Raw genomic sequence first — 14,364 nt, 5'->3', positions numbered from 1 at the left:
AGATAATTTACCAGACAGATACAGTATTAAGCTGACACAGAGTATAGTCCCAATATCCAGAGAGGAAATCCTGGGATACCCCCAAAGACAGAGTGTGTGCTGAGAGCACCAGTAAAGTCACCAAAAAAATGAGGAAGGGCATTTTGAGGAGGATAATGTCTGAGGCTTAAAAACAAATTAGACAGGATAGGAAAAATCATAACTTTGTTGGACTTCCTCCTTACACTTACTTTATGACTAAGTATTGTTTTTAGTCTGAATTATGTAATACTGTCACTGCTTAGGCATTCTAAAAGTCTTACCCAGCCCTCTACCGAAAAGCATCTTAGAAAGTTTTTGGTTTTGATTTGTCCTAACAAAAAAAGAATTAGACGTAGAGATCCATGACTTCACTAAAAGATACATGCACATGTTTTTATTATCTTACTGAAAAAATTTTAAATATCTTCCTAATTTCCAAAATAACTTTGGTATAAGAATTTTTCATATCTAAACTCCAAATGATTTAATGTTACAATTTAAAGTACAATGTATGAACTTCACAAAAAACAAATGTTTAACAGAATAAGAGGTGAGGAGTACACCCCCCTTTTTGATGTACACAGGACCCACAGTATGTCATGTCTTGGTTTGGGATCAAGGTATTTACGTACGGAAGCTCTCCTAAAATACCAAGCGGCACTCTGAAGACATCAATTCATTATCTTTGGGGAAATTTGGAAGAATGATGGGGCATCCAGAAAGTGAGTTACCTTGTGAATACAACAGTAGTCTCAATAATGATAGCTAACATTTATTAGGCAATAACATTTTCTAGACACTATGTTAAGTATTTTTTATGTATCATTGTATTGAAGTCTTACAACAATCCCATAAATTAGTTTCTATTATTATCTCAAAACTCAGGGTCTGAGCACTTAAGAGTAATTTGCCCAAGGTCACACACCAGAGCTGAAATTAGAACCAAATCTGTCTGAGCCCAGAGTCTGCAATTTTAACAACTATGTTTTACCGGGTAAGGGTGGGCCTGCATTTTTTTAATAAATATAGGCAATTATCGCCTTCAGTAACAATGCCCTCTCTTACTGAAGGACAAAAACTGACTGATTGGGTTACTTTCACCAACTTTGCAGCAAATGTCTTGCTATTACCACACTGTTAAAGCTCCACTGATATGTTGATATAAAATTCAACAAGGTAATTGTAATTGAATTTTAAAGTGTCTTGTAAATTTCTAGCTCTCAAAGAAGTGCAAATTGAAATGTAGCAGTTTCTTTTTTAGTCAGTATATTATAAAAGCTTTCTAATAATTCAATTCTATGTTTAGGTACCTCCAGGGACGTTATCGTGGTAAGAAGTATTTTAAGAAAAAGGCTGGCATCGTTTTGACAGAAAACAGGTTTTAACTTTTTCTCTTATATCATCCAACTCGTATGAATGAAAACAACTTTATATGTTCCTGGAAGGAGTGCTGTGATAGCAAAATTAAATAGATAAGAAAAGTAAAGAAACAAACTCTAAATAAACAAAAACAACAAAGGATGGGAGGAGATTCAGAGTTCCTCACGGAAGTCTTTGTGTTCAAGAATCTAGAATGAGTCAAAGGCTAATTTGAATTATGCCTAATTTAAAGATAAAAACAGACTTACCTTTAGGAGAGCCAAGGCTACATGAAAGATTATATTCAAACCCTGAAATAGAAAAAGAATCCAAATCAATACTGCCACATCTATCATTATTTTATTAAGTATTTTCCCATACATCTTTAATAAAATCCCTGGTTGCTTTCATCTTCACATACAGTAATAATTAAACCATGAGATTTTTTTTTGAAAGGTATTTTCCTTCTCTGAGAGGCTTACTGCAAATTTTTGATGCTACTTAATGTTCACATAAAATTGTTGTTTTTACAATAAATTATTTTCCCTCAATCCTTCAATAAATTATTCAATAAACTACTCTTCCTTCAATTTCTGGATTATCTTCATGAGTCTAAGGCTTGTGAAAGTCAAGTTTTTGATCAAGATGGCAGTGATGCAGAAGTCTAAAATTATTAATTGAAATTCCCAAGTCCCAGTATGTACATCTTGGTTAAATGGCCAGCAATAGGCAAAACAAAACAAAACAGTGCTGCTAATAACTGGGATAGATTGTGTGAGGGGAATTGGAAGCATCACACTGGATTCCCACTGCTGTTCTTTTGCTTTCAAGTAGTATCTGTACAACTAGAGGTGTAATTAGAGGCTGTGTGCCAGACTTCCTTTTCCTTTTTTTTCTCTCTGAAAACCAAAACGATACCTCTTTAGGAATAAACAAACAGCTTGTTAAGAAGATACACTGGAACTGAATTTTGAGCTCTGAGTTCAGCCCAGTGAATCTGAAGAGCTGTTGAGATGTTAAATTCAAAATATAGGAAATCTTAAATGCTCAAGATGACAGAATCAGAAACAAAGTTGCCATGAAATATGCTGTTTCCTTGCCATACAAGTCATCATACATGAGAAGAAAGATCTTTCAAGTATGAGTTGACATCTCCCATACGTCCAGGGTCTGTATATGTGCCCTCTCCATCTCAGTTACAAATACAGTCTATCTGCCTTGCCTTTTGGATACAGAGTTGTATTATGCAAAAAACTTCTAATAAACCATCTTTTTCCTGTCTCCAAAATCAGAAGTGAGGATTAAGACTACGTACTTAGAGTGAATTCCTGTTAAAATTTGCTGATCTTTCACAGTCAACTACCTAAAATACGATCTAATGGTAGAAGGCATGAATGATAAACACAATATATTTGGTTGGAGGTTTGGGGTTTACTCAGTTAATTCTTTAAGAAACCAAAAGCAGCAGGAAGTATAACAAGGCCAAGAGACAAAACCAAATCAACACAATTCATCACCACACCATGCAACGAGTCTGGACTGGTTTTGATCACAATTTACCAGTTAGAAAAAAAAAAAGATTATTGTAGATCAAAAAACTTGGGTTACAATTAAACAAAATTTTCTTTCCTTTTTTTTTTTTTTAAAAGATTTTATTTTTAAGTAATCTCTACACTCAACGTGGGGCTCAAACCTACAACCCTGAGATCAAGAGTGGCAAGTTCCACTGACTGAGCGAGGCAGGTGCCCCCCAAATTTGCTTTCCTCATCCACTAGCTGCTGCCCAGTGCTGCCCAAACCTGCAGTCTAAACCTGCTGCCCTGCCCTACCCCCCTCCACCCCACATCACAGCTGCTTGGCAATGGTGAATTGTTACAACCTTAATGTTTATCAACCTGCCATTATGACTAAGTCCACAATGTCTCTGGATCTTGTTTTTCTAGTCACTGCTTAAAATGTAAGGTCCTCTAGTCTCCAATTCTCTAATCCTTATTATGCTCTGGTCCTTTCTCCTAAATCAGTCTTCCACCCCACTTCTCCCTCCCAAATCCCTTCAGGGTACGTGTTGGAAACTCTACTCCATGTTCAACTAACTCTGCTATATTCTCAATCTCTTTGCTCTCACGGGAATAGTGAAATCTCACTGGTTCTCATAACAACATCTATTGTGATTCCCATTTTTCAGAATGTGAACTTGACTAGCCTAAGGTCATATACGTATTTAGTAGAAGGCTAGGATCCTCCAAGCCTTTAATGTCTAGTTTAAGGGAATTTCCACCACTCAGTACTGGTGTAATATACATAGTAAGTGCTTATTTGAGGACGAAATGATTAAACTATACTAGCTATCCCAAAATTTATGAGATTTATTCTTTTCCCTATGGACCCAACTAGACCAATTTATAGAGTCATCATCAAATTACAGTAAGAAACCCTTTTCTTCAATTATCTCAAAGTCAGACTATTGAACAAGTGAGCTATGAAAAACACCAAGAACTTAAAAATTAAAAAAAAAATTAAAGACCTCTAAATAACCAAAATAGCTCTAACACCACAAAAATTATTCAAATTTTAATTTCATATGCACTTTGAATTACTTTGGTGATATGATTTTATAGTTTATAGATATCAAAAGTAGCAAAGTAAAAGACAAAGTGTGTGGTAGATGGGATTAGAGACAAATAGCCTATAGAGATAGTTGTCAGAATTAAAATATTAGATCTGACAGAAATAGAAGATAATACTTTTCTAAAAACTATAAAACATATAGTTGTCTGGGCCCATTTAGTGGGGCCAATAATCCTTCTATAGTTTACATTAGCTCATAATGATAATTCTGCAGTGTTAATGTTTCCAACATGTTCAAAATATTGGGCTTAAGAAGGAAGCACAGCATGTGTTATAAATAAAAAGTAGATAATTTTTAGTTTGGGAAGCTAAAGAGATACCTTTTGGTTATCAGAAACAATTTATATATGTAACCTCTTTAAACCATTTCAGAGTAATAAGGTATTACTGCATCTGCTTACTGAAGCTCTGGACATTATCCATGAAAATAAAGAAAAGACTTCACAAGCCTTAAACTGAAACAGGAAAGTGTTGCCAGACTATGCAAACAAGATACTTCAGACCTCTAAGTTGTTGGAAATCAGGAAAAACTTGCTATTTTACCAAGTTCTTTATTTCACTAGAAAATGTATCCTGATTTCTTAAGAAGAGAGTAAAGAAGGCAACCTTAGATGGTTATTTTCTTTGAAATAAGACTTATTCTCATTTTGAAATATAATTAGAGGTATCATTAAATTATGGAAACCTTCCACAGGCCAACATTTGATCAGTTTAAAAGTGCAGCACTACGCATAGGTTGGCTTTAAGAAGCCAATGTCAATGTCAGCTTGGGTCCTCAGCCTCTTAGCCAACAATGAAGTGAATTATTAGAACACTTCACTCTTCCAAGTTACCATGAACTAAATCCTCTATTGTTACTTTATTGTCCATCCATTCTTACGTGATCCAACCTTTGACTAACTGAATTGAAATATATTTATTGAAATACATTTTTTAAAGATTTATTTATTTGAGAGAGAGAGCCCGTGCGAGCGAGGCCATAGGGGCAGAGGGGGAGGGAGAGATTCTTAAGCAGACTCCGCACTGTGTGGAGCCTGACACGGGGCTCGATCCCATGACCCTGAGATCATGACCTGAGCTGAAACCAAGAATCAGATGCTTAACCAACTGTGCCACCCAGGTGCCCCTGTTGAAATATATTTTAAAAAGAAAAAGGTGTCATACATTTTCAAGATGCCTCCCCTTTTCAGGAGTATGTAATCTGTAGCAATTTGTTGGGTACTGAGGGGGTAAACAAGCGTTCCTAATAGGATTCAAAGAGTAAAACATTTGGAGAACGATTAAGAATAAAAACAATATACTGTTATGGCTACTTATTATTTATGGTACAAGGTCTAACTCCAAGTGCAAGATAATAAATAAGAGCCAACATCCACTGAATACTTTCTATGTGCCAAGAGCTGTAATCACAATGAAAATATGCCCTTATTTAATCCCACAATCCTAAATTCCATTTTAATTCCATCCAAATTAAGATTTAGTCAAAGTAAATTTCCCAAGGTGACATAGCTACTAAGTGGATTTTAAACTATGCAGTGCAATTCTAGAAGTCATTCTCTTAACCACCAAGTTAGAGAAGAGAGCCCAATGAAGAAGTGAATGAATGAATAAATCCCTTAGTTGGGGTTATTTAATGTGTCCTCTAATTCCTAAAGGACTAAAGTAATTCCTTCCATTTAAAGTAAAGTTTGAATGCAGAGGGTAGAAAGATAACAAATAGGTGACTTCTACCCAAACCAAATCTTATTATTTGCCCCATATCAAAAACACTCACAAAACGCAGCTGATTGCTTGCAGGATGTGAGGCCATACAAACTCAGCATGCTATGGCAAGAAACGGTCACCACCTTCCTCCAGTGACAATAGACTGAGATCAGTCTTGTGTGCATGAAGAAGTGGCTCCTTAACTGATTGGGAAGCTGCCGTTTCAAAATTCAATCACAGCCTGGCAAAATCTTCACTTTGAAGAACACCTACAAGTAATTGCCCCAAATTAAATAATTGCTCCAAAGTGCAGATTGCTGTGTTCCCGGGTAGGCCAACAATCAAGCACCCACAATCCTGCATGAAGAAAGGCTGACAGCAGAGCACTCACTGAAACAAAGACACTGAACATTTGGCTCTGATGAGCAGGCAATTGTGGGCTCAGAGGGGGCTGACAGATTGTGTGAGAAGCTGTCAGGAACTACGCTGACAGCGCCGAGAGCAAATGCTGAAGAGGTAGTGCCAAACAGTGCCAAGTGCGCATCAGCGCCTGGGTCCTTAGGGATCAAAACAAAAGGGAAATAAATAGTATGTGGAAATGGAAATCCTAACAACAAGGCAGTGAGAAATGATCAAACCAGAACTGGCCAAGATAAATGGAGCAGTCCCACAGACAAACATAGCTAAAGCTAGAGGGAATGTGTGCTGCTCTTTCTGACCTGACCAACATGGCATCTACCATCCCAGGAAGGGGTAATGACTAAATGAAATAGCATATAAAAAGCATATCAAAGGAATTGAGCACTTGGTAAGTATTCAATAAATGCTAGCATATATTAGGTTTGCATATTTATTGCTTATCATACTCTTTTTTGGGGGGGAGGGGCAGAGGGAGAGGGAGAGAGGGAATCTCAAGCAGGCTCCACACCCAGTGCAGAGCCTGAGGAGGGCTCGATCTCACAATCATGAGCCGAAATCAAAAGTCCAATGCTTGGGGCACCTGGGTGGCTCAGTCGGTTGAGTGACTGGCTCTTGATTTCAGCTCAGGTCATGATCTCAGGGTCCTGGCATTGAGCCCCCTGTCAGGCTCCATGCTCAGCGTGGAATATGCTTGAGGATTCTCTCTCTTCCTCTCCCTCTGCCCTTCTTCCCACTCATGCTCTCTCTTTCCCTCAAATAAATAAATAAATAATAAAGTTTAAAAAATGGAAAAAAGAAAGGAGTCGGATGCTTAACTGACGAAGCCACCCAGGCTTCCTTTTATATTTTTCACTTAATTCTCTCAATAACTTCATGGCATATGTGTCACTGCCACCATTTTAGAGATGAGGTAACTGAGGCCCAGAGACATCACTCTGTTAGTAAATGGGAAAGCCAGGCCTAGAACTGTCTGTCAGACAAAACAAACAAAAACAAAAACCAAAAAAAACAACTCCATAGCTTTTTCACTAATCCCACCTCTACTGCAATGAGACTTTGGTTAGCTATCTGTGATGAATTAAGGATGGTCATAATTCTTTGACACTTGTCCCACTGAGAGGTAGGATCTTTGTCCTCTCCTCTTGAATCTGGGCAGACTATGCTACTGCTTTGACCAATAGAAAACGGTAGAAGTGAAGTTATGCCCATATTCTGGGCCCAACCCTTAAGAGACAAGCTTCCATGCCCCATCTCCTAGAGTGCTCCCTCTGGAAGGCCAGCCACCATGTAAGTACAGTTATACTTAGACCCCATGCTCTAAGAAGTCAAACAGAAAGGAAATGCCCTGCAGGACAAGATGCCAACCAAAAGTAACACAGGCCAGGGGTCACCCAGGTGCCAGATATGTGAATGAAGTCATCTTGAAAGTGAATCCTCCACCCTCAGGTGCCCCAGTTGCGCCCATGTGGATCAGAGATAGACCACACAGCTGAATCCTTCTGAAATTCCTGACTTAGGAAATTGTGAATAAAATAAATGGCTGTTTTAATTTTTAAAAACCTTTCATTTTGAAATAATTTCAGATTTAGAAAAAAATTTGCAAAAGTAGGGCCAAGAATTTCTGCATACCTTTAACCTGGCTTCATCAAATGTTAACATCTTATATAACTACAGCACAACTATCAAAACCAAGAAAATAGTGCTCAAATTTGGTCAAATGTCCCACTAATGTCCTTTTCTGGTCCAGGATCCAATCCTGGATCACATATTACATTATGTTGTCACGTCTCCTTAGTCTTCTTTCATCTACAACAGATAGCAGATGAAAGGCCTTTGTCTAATGAACTTGATACTTTTGAGAAGTACAGGACAGTTATTTTGTAAAATGTCCCTCAATTTGATGTGTCTGATGTTTCCTTATGATTAAGCCTAGATTATGTATTCTCGGCACAATAACACAGAATCATTGTTGTGTCAGGGCATCCTATCAGGAGACTGCATAGTATGTCTCACTCCAAAATCACTGTTTTAAAGCCGCTCAGGTTTCGTACAGCTTCTAATGCACATCAGGTAATCAGAACAGAATGAATCCCTTTGGGCTCCTCTTTGGGTAAGATAAATTTCTTACTTCTGTGATCTGAAAAATAATGCATTTTTCCATGGAAAGAAGATAGTGATAGATAATTACTATGCAAATATAAAGAAATACTGGCTGCTTTTAAACATTGAGGTCTAATTGCAAGCCTAGTGTAACACGTTAGCCAAAACGTATTTTACTTTATTCTCATTCTCATACTGTAAGCTCTTTAAAAATTCCATCTTTTAGGTTGACTAAATAATGGAGTTTGATGGAGTACTCAGCAAAATGATGTATTTTAGGTTTGGGTTTTGTTTCTGGATGCCCACTAGAGGTCAGGATTGCAGCACTGAAAACCAAGCAGAAGCTTAAAAAATTTCAGGAGCTGTGCATATAAATTCATTTAATTCCTAATGTTTTAAAACCCTTAAGGCTAAGTCCTCCCTTATGTCTACTACCCATTTACTAATATATATAAAATATAACAAAACTTGCACCATTCCAACCTTCCCTTCCCCCCAATTTTATTATATGTTTTTCATTTTATTATAGATACATTTGTTAGTTTTTTCATGAGTAGGAGTTCAAGAATGTGAAGGGACAGACATAACCTATGAATGCATCTATCTAGTTGCAGGTGGGTTTTATTTATTTTTTTTTTAATCTTTGCTTGACTTACATTTGTTTCTATAAGTGAAGTACTAAATAAAGGTATATCTACAAAGTCTGATTCCTTAATTATGAGTGGCCCTGGGAAAAATACTTAGTGGTTCATGAAAACTGAATTTAATAAACCTTTTAGAAACAAAGGAGACAGGGGCGCCTGGGTGGCTCAGTTGTTAAGTGTCTGCCTTCAGCTCAGGTCATGATCCCAGTGTCCTGGGATCGAGCCCCACAATGGGCTCCCTGCTCCGAGGGAAGCCTGCTTCTCCCTCTCCCACTCCCCCTGCTTGTGTTCCTTCTCTCATTGTATCTCTCTCTGTCAAATAAATAAATAAAAATATTTTTAAAAAAGAAACAAAGGAGATACAATAAGAGAAATAAGTCCGATTCCAGGTTTTCACAAATATTTATCAAATCTGTGTGCCAGGCATTCTGAAGACTACCTAGTATATACAATCACTTGCATGTTTCCATGATGGGTAAGTCATTTCTCCACCGAGGGACTGCCAGACGAGGATTAGAGATAAAAATATAAGTAGGTAACACATTACCCCTGGCTAACAAAGGAGAGGTGTGACCTGGAAAGCACTTCATAGTTCCTATGAAGGTGCCTTATTGGTGATGAACATTGGCAATCACCCTTCTGTTCTCAATCCCCTTATGTCACAATAAGCCTTAGATTATACTGTCTTCCAGCTACAGTCGTCAGTCAACCACTCCAGGCTGTGGGGATGTTTTTGATGCCCTTCTTAAAGACAAAGACTTCTACCAATTCCTAATTACCAGCTTCTCTTGATCCTCCCTTTCCTCCAATCTCCTGCTAGAGTTTCTATTGACCTAATTCATCTAAAAGCCAGAAGGTATGGGAGCCTTGTTATTAGAGTTTTATACCTATACTCTTTTTAAATTTTTATTTATTTTTTAAAAATATTTATTTATTTATTTATTTGAGAGAAAGAGAGAGAGAGAATGAGCAGGGGGTAGAGGGAGAGGGAGAAGCAGGCTCCCCACCATACCGGGAACCTGATGTGGGGCTCGATCCGAGGATCCCGGGATCATGACCTGACCCATAAGCTACCCAGGTGCCCCCTTATACTCTTTTTAAAAAATAATAAAAATGATCTTTAAAAATCCCCAAACACCTTAATCTGAATTCAACAAATATTTATAGAACACCAACTATGTGTTCAACATGGCATGGAGGGGTTCTGAAAAATTTAAATATATTTTTAAAAAATCAATACAATTGGGGAGGCAAGTCACATGCAAGGGTTAGAGAATAGAGCAGTATTCAGTTACAATGTGTCCAGTTATTTTGTTGGGACTCCTCAGGATTACACACCTGCAGAAAAATGCAACAGGCAATCAGAATGTTCAGGAATAACCTGAGTAAGAGCAGTGTGAAGTCTTCTTTGGAACTTGACCTAATTACAACTGATGACCTAAAACAAGATGACTATGACAACTAAGGTTTTCCCTTTGCAATGCTAAATCCAGGGACTTCATTGGCGGTACCCACTCCCCACAAACCCCACCCTTCTTAGTGATCTCAGAGCTGTGGGGAAATGAAAACTAGGTTCTTCTCAAGGAACTCCCCCATATTAGACCATGCCCTGAGTCTTTGGACCTTACTATATGTTTTCTCTCCTTACTTAGATATTCCTCTCTTTCTCTAGGTCTGAGTTTCGATGCTAATTCCTCTGAGAAGGTTTTCTTGGTGTTCCACGACTGTGTTAGGTACCCCTTATCAGGGCTCTTTAAAAGCACCCCAGACTCTCCGTATCACAGCACTCACCCACTGCTGTGTAACCAGTCTCTATTTACCGGTCTCTACTTCCCTGTAAGTTACATGATGGCAGAACCCTGCCTGTGTCTTTACCGGTGTATTTCCATCACTCAGGACACTACCTGCAACAGAGTAGGTGCTCAATATTAGTTGAATGAATAGATGAAATGAATAGGATTGTTGGGATCAAGGAAACAGAGCTTTAATGAGAATGAAAAACCATGAAATGATGGGGTGCCTGGGTGGCTCAGTCGGTTAAGCGTCTGACTCTTGGTTTCGGCTTAGGTTATGATCTCAGGGTCCTGGGATGGAGCCCTGCATCGGGCTCTGTGCTCAGTGGGGAGTCTGCTTGAGATTCTCTCTCTCCTTCTCCCCATTCTGTTTCTCTCCAATAAATAAATCTTTAAAAAAATCATGAAATGTTCCTCAAACCAGTTTTTTCTATAATTTCTTGATATAAACTGCATACTTTTTTTGGTTGTTAAGCCTCATTTTCAGGTTATTTGGAGAAATACACAAATTATGTTCAGTTCTTTCTTAAATATGAACAGTGAGCTCCTGAACAGTAACATTAAAATTCAGACATGTTATCTTTCATCTTCTTCTATCCCAGGCTGAAAATGGGGGTAAAATGCATCAGGGTGATGTGCTCAGGAAAAGAAAACCAATCACACATTTATCACTGTCTTTGGAGATAAGCAGAAGCTGATATTTTAAGCACTCCCAAAGCCGAATCATGGGGGAGAAAACCCAAAAACAACTCAAGAACTTGCAGTCAAAAACATAGTTGAGAGGATTTAAAAGCCTCAACATATTGTATGCAATTTGCTTGGTGATGAGTCAGTGAAAGGCAGCAATTAGACTAACACACCAGGGAATGCTCTGGGTCATCAACTCTTACCCCATCCAAGGATTAAGTCCTGAGGTTTGTGTCAGGTGGGGAACCATTAATGAGTGTATTCATCTTTGGTAGCCCTTTCCCTTTCTTCTGTCGCCACTCAGTAGATGGGTAAAGGTTAGTGAAGCTTAAACACTAAGGACAACAGGAGCAAAAGTAATACAGGAGGAAAGCACTGTAAGAGAGTTGGTTTTTTGTTCTGTTTTGTTTTAGAGAGGGAGGAGGATGTGGGGCAAAGGGAGAGGGAGAGAGTCTCAAGCAGGTTCTGCACTCAGCGCAGAGCCTGACATGCGGCTCAATCTCACAACCCTGAGATCATGACCTGAACCGAAATCAAGAGTTGGACGCTTAACCAACTGAGCCAGCCAGGAGCCCCTGAAAGAGAGTTTAAAAAGTTAAATCAGGTAAACAGCTCCACAGTTGCCTGCCATGTCTCTGAAGGTATGAGAAGGATGTCACTAATTTTAGAAACTCACAACTTTTTGGTTAATCACCAGATGGGATTTTTTCTTTTTCTCCACCTCCTGCCCCCTGCCACTTAGAGCCACTAGCAGCCTGGTCTGAATAAAAAATGCAGTGGAAACTTTAAGAATTAGGATGATTTATACTGAAGACAGCCAAGGAGCCCCCGCTTCTTTCTGTCTCAGAGGTAGGTGTAGCCTCTTTCTGCCAAGAGCTTCATGGGACTTAGCACCAACTAGCCAGACCATTTCACAGGGAGCCATACATGGTAAATCTTAACTGCAACCGTCTTTATAGCACTTCATTGCAAAGAACTCCTGAGCACACTGTGTAATTCAACCATCACAATATCTGTCAGGTATAGAAGTTGATTATCAATACCTCCATTTTACAAAAAACCCTCAAATATGCTGGGTGATTTATCTGAATTCACAGCATTCGGACTGGAATGACAAGTTTCCTGATTCTAACCCAGTTCTTTTACCATTGGCTGAGTAGTTCACAACTGTGGCATTTATTAGAATCACCTGGGGTGCTTTTATAACACGATGATGCAGGAGTTCCACCTCAGATCAAATAAATAAAAATTTCTCAGGGGTCCAGCCTGGCCGCTTGTATTTTTCAAAACTCCCCAGGAGTCTCTAATACGGATCCAGACTGATAACTGAGAATTACCTAAAGTTTGCAATCCAACTGCACATTAGAATGACCTAGGAAGTTCTGATACCACCTCAAAGTCTAATTTAATTGGTCTGGGTGGGGCCAGGTAATTATAATATGCAGCCAAGTGTGAGAATCACTGTACAATGCCTCTAACAAATGCATCTTAAAATTCTTTAACTTAAAGTTCTCTTACAGGCCAAGATGTCCATCGACAGATGAGTGGATAAAGAAGATGTGGTATATATATATACAATGGAATATTATGCAGCCATCAAAAGGAATGAAATCTTGCCATTTGCAATGATGTGGATGGAACTGGAAGGTATGATGCTGAGCGAAATAAGTCAATCAGAGAAAGACATGTATCATATGATCTCACTGATATGAGGAATTTTTTTTTTAAAGATTTTATTTATTTGAGAGAGAGAGAGAGAGAAACAGCACGAGAGGGGAGAAGGTCAGAGGGAGAAGCAGGCTCCCCACTGAGCCGGGAGCCCGATGTGGGACTCGATCCCAGGACTCCGGGACCATGACCTGAACCGAAGGCAGTCGCTTAACCAACTGAGCCACCCAGGCGCCCTGATATGAGGAATTCTTAATCTCAGGAAACAAAATGAAGGTTGCTGGAGTGGTGGGGGGTGGGAGGGATGGGGTGGCTGGGTGACAGACATTGGAGAGGGTATGTGCTATGGTGAGTGCTGTGAATTATGTAAGACTGTTGAATCACAGATCTGTACCTCTGAAACAAATAATACATTATATGTCAAAAAAAAAAAAGAAGAAGATAGCAGGAGGGGAAGAATGAAGGGGAGGGGAGGGGGGTGGGGAGACGGGTTAGCCTCGTGATGGGTATTAAAGAGAGCACGTAGTGCATGGAGCACTGGGTGTTATACACAAACAATGAATCAGGGAACACTACATCAAAAACTAATGATGTAATGTATGGTGATTAACATAACATAATAAAAAAAAGTCCTCTTACAGATATCTCATAATATTTAAAATGTTTCTAAAGGTCACCTATGCCAAGGTTTTAAAGTCAAACATCAAAACGAAATGTCATTAAAAATAATGTGAATTATGCTGTAATTGTATGCTCAATTAACTAAAAGTTATGGAATCTAGCTGAAAATATGATGATGATAATAGTAAAAATGACTAATATGTTTTTAAGAAGTAAGACTGGTATTGTGCTCAGTTTCATCTTTTTAGAAACTGTGGTCAGACAAATGAAGATGTTAAAGAATCTCTCTGGAATCTATTAATGCTGATCATACATTATTTTTTAAAAAAAAAAGTAGACCACATTCAATTCTCTAATGAATACTCCTTTCAAGTGTATTCATATAGGTCATAATCTACCAAGAAAAGATAGTTGATGTTTCTCTACAGTAGTAAATCAATATATCATATTTTATGTGAGTTATGCATAAAATTTTAGCAACTACTTGAAATTATATTTATGAATTAAAAAATGAATACATAATGATGCAATCAGATAAAATGATAGCTAAAAGCACAAAAGTTGGGATGTACTGCAGGCTAGTCTATTTACCCCCATCAGATCATTTGTCAGCAGAAATAGAGTGGTCACTTGGAAAGTTGTTGAAAATATGTTACTTGTATCAAACTTCACCAATGTCTTCAGGGATTTATGTCTGTATGTATATGTGTATATATTTG

General features: G+C 38.3%; 1 protein-coding gene across 5 annotated transcripts in view; it reads right to left on the bottom strand.

The window, feature by feature from the left end:
• Positions 1 to 14,364, bottom strand: part of RABGAP1L (RAB GTPase activating protein 1 like) — a 762,700-nt gene that overhangs the window by 201,479 nt on the left and 546,857 nt on the right. For all 5 annotated transcript variants that reach the window (XM_025877662.2, XM_073900045.1, XM_073900044.1 and 2 more), the window contains one exon: positions 1,650 to 1,691. In XM_025877662.2, coding sequence (XP_025733447.1) covers positions 1,650 to 1,691 — 42 coding nt within the window. The remainder of the gene's footprint in view (positions 1 to 1,649; positions 1,692 to 14,364) is intronic.

The sequence above is a fragment of the Callorhinus ursinus genome, unplaced genomic scaffold (assembly GCF_003265705.2).
Source record: "Callorhinus ursinus isolate GAN/ISIS: 27379988/994484 unplaced genomic scaffold, GSC_fseal_2.0 scaffold13, whole genome shotgun sequence".
In the NCBI taxonomy this organism is placed as follows: domain Eukaryota; kingdom Metazoa; phylum Chordata; class Mammalia; order Carnivora; family Otariidae; genus Callorhinus; species Callorhinus ursinus.
Note: the sequence above shows the minus strand (reverse complement) of the source record. Positions and strands in the feature narration are given on the sequence as shown.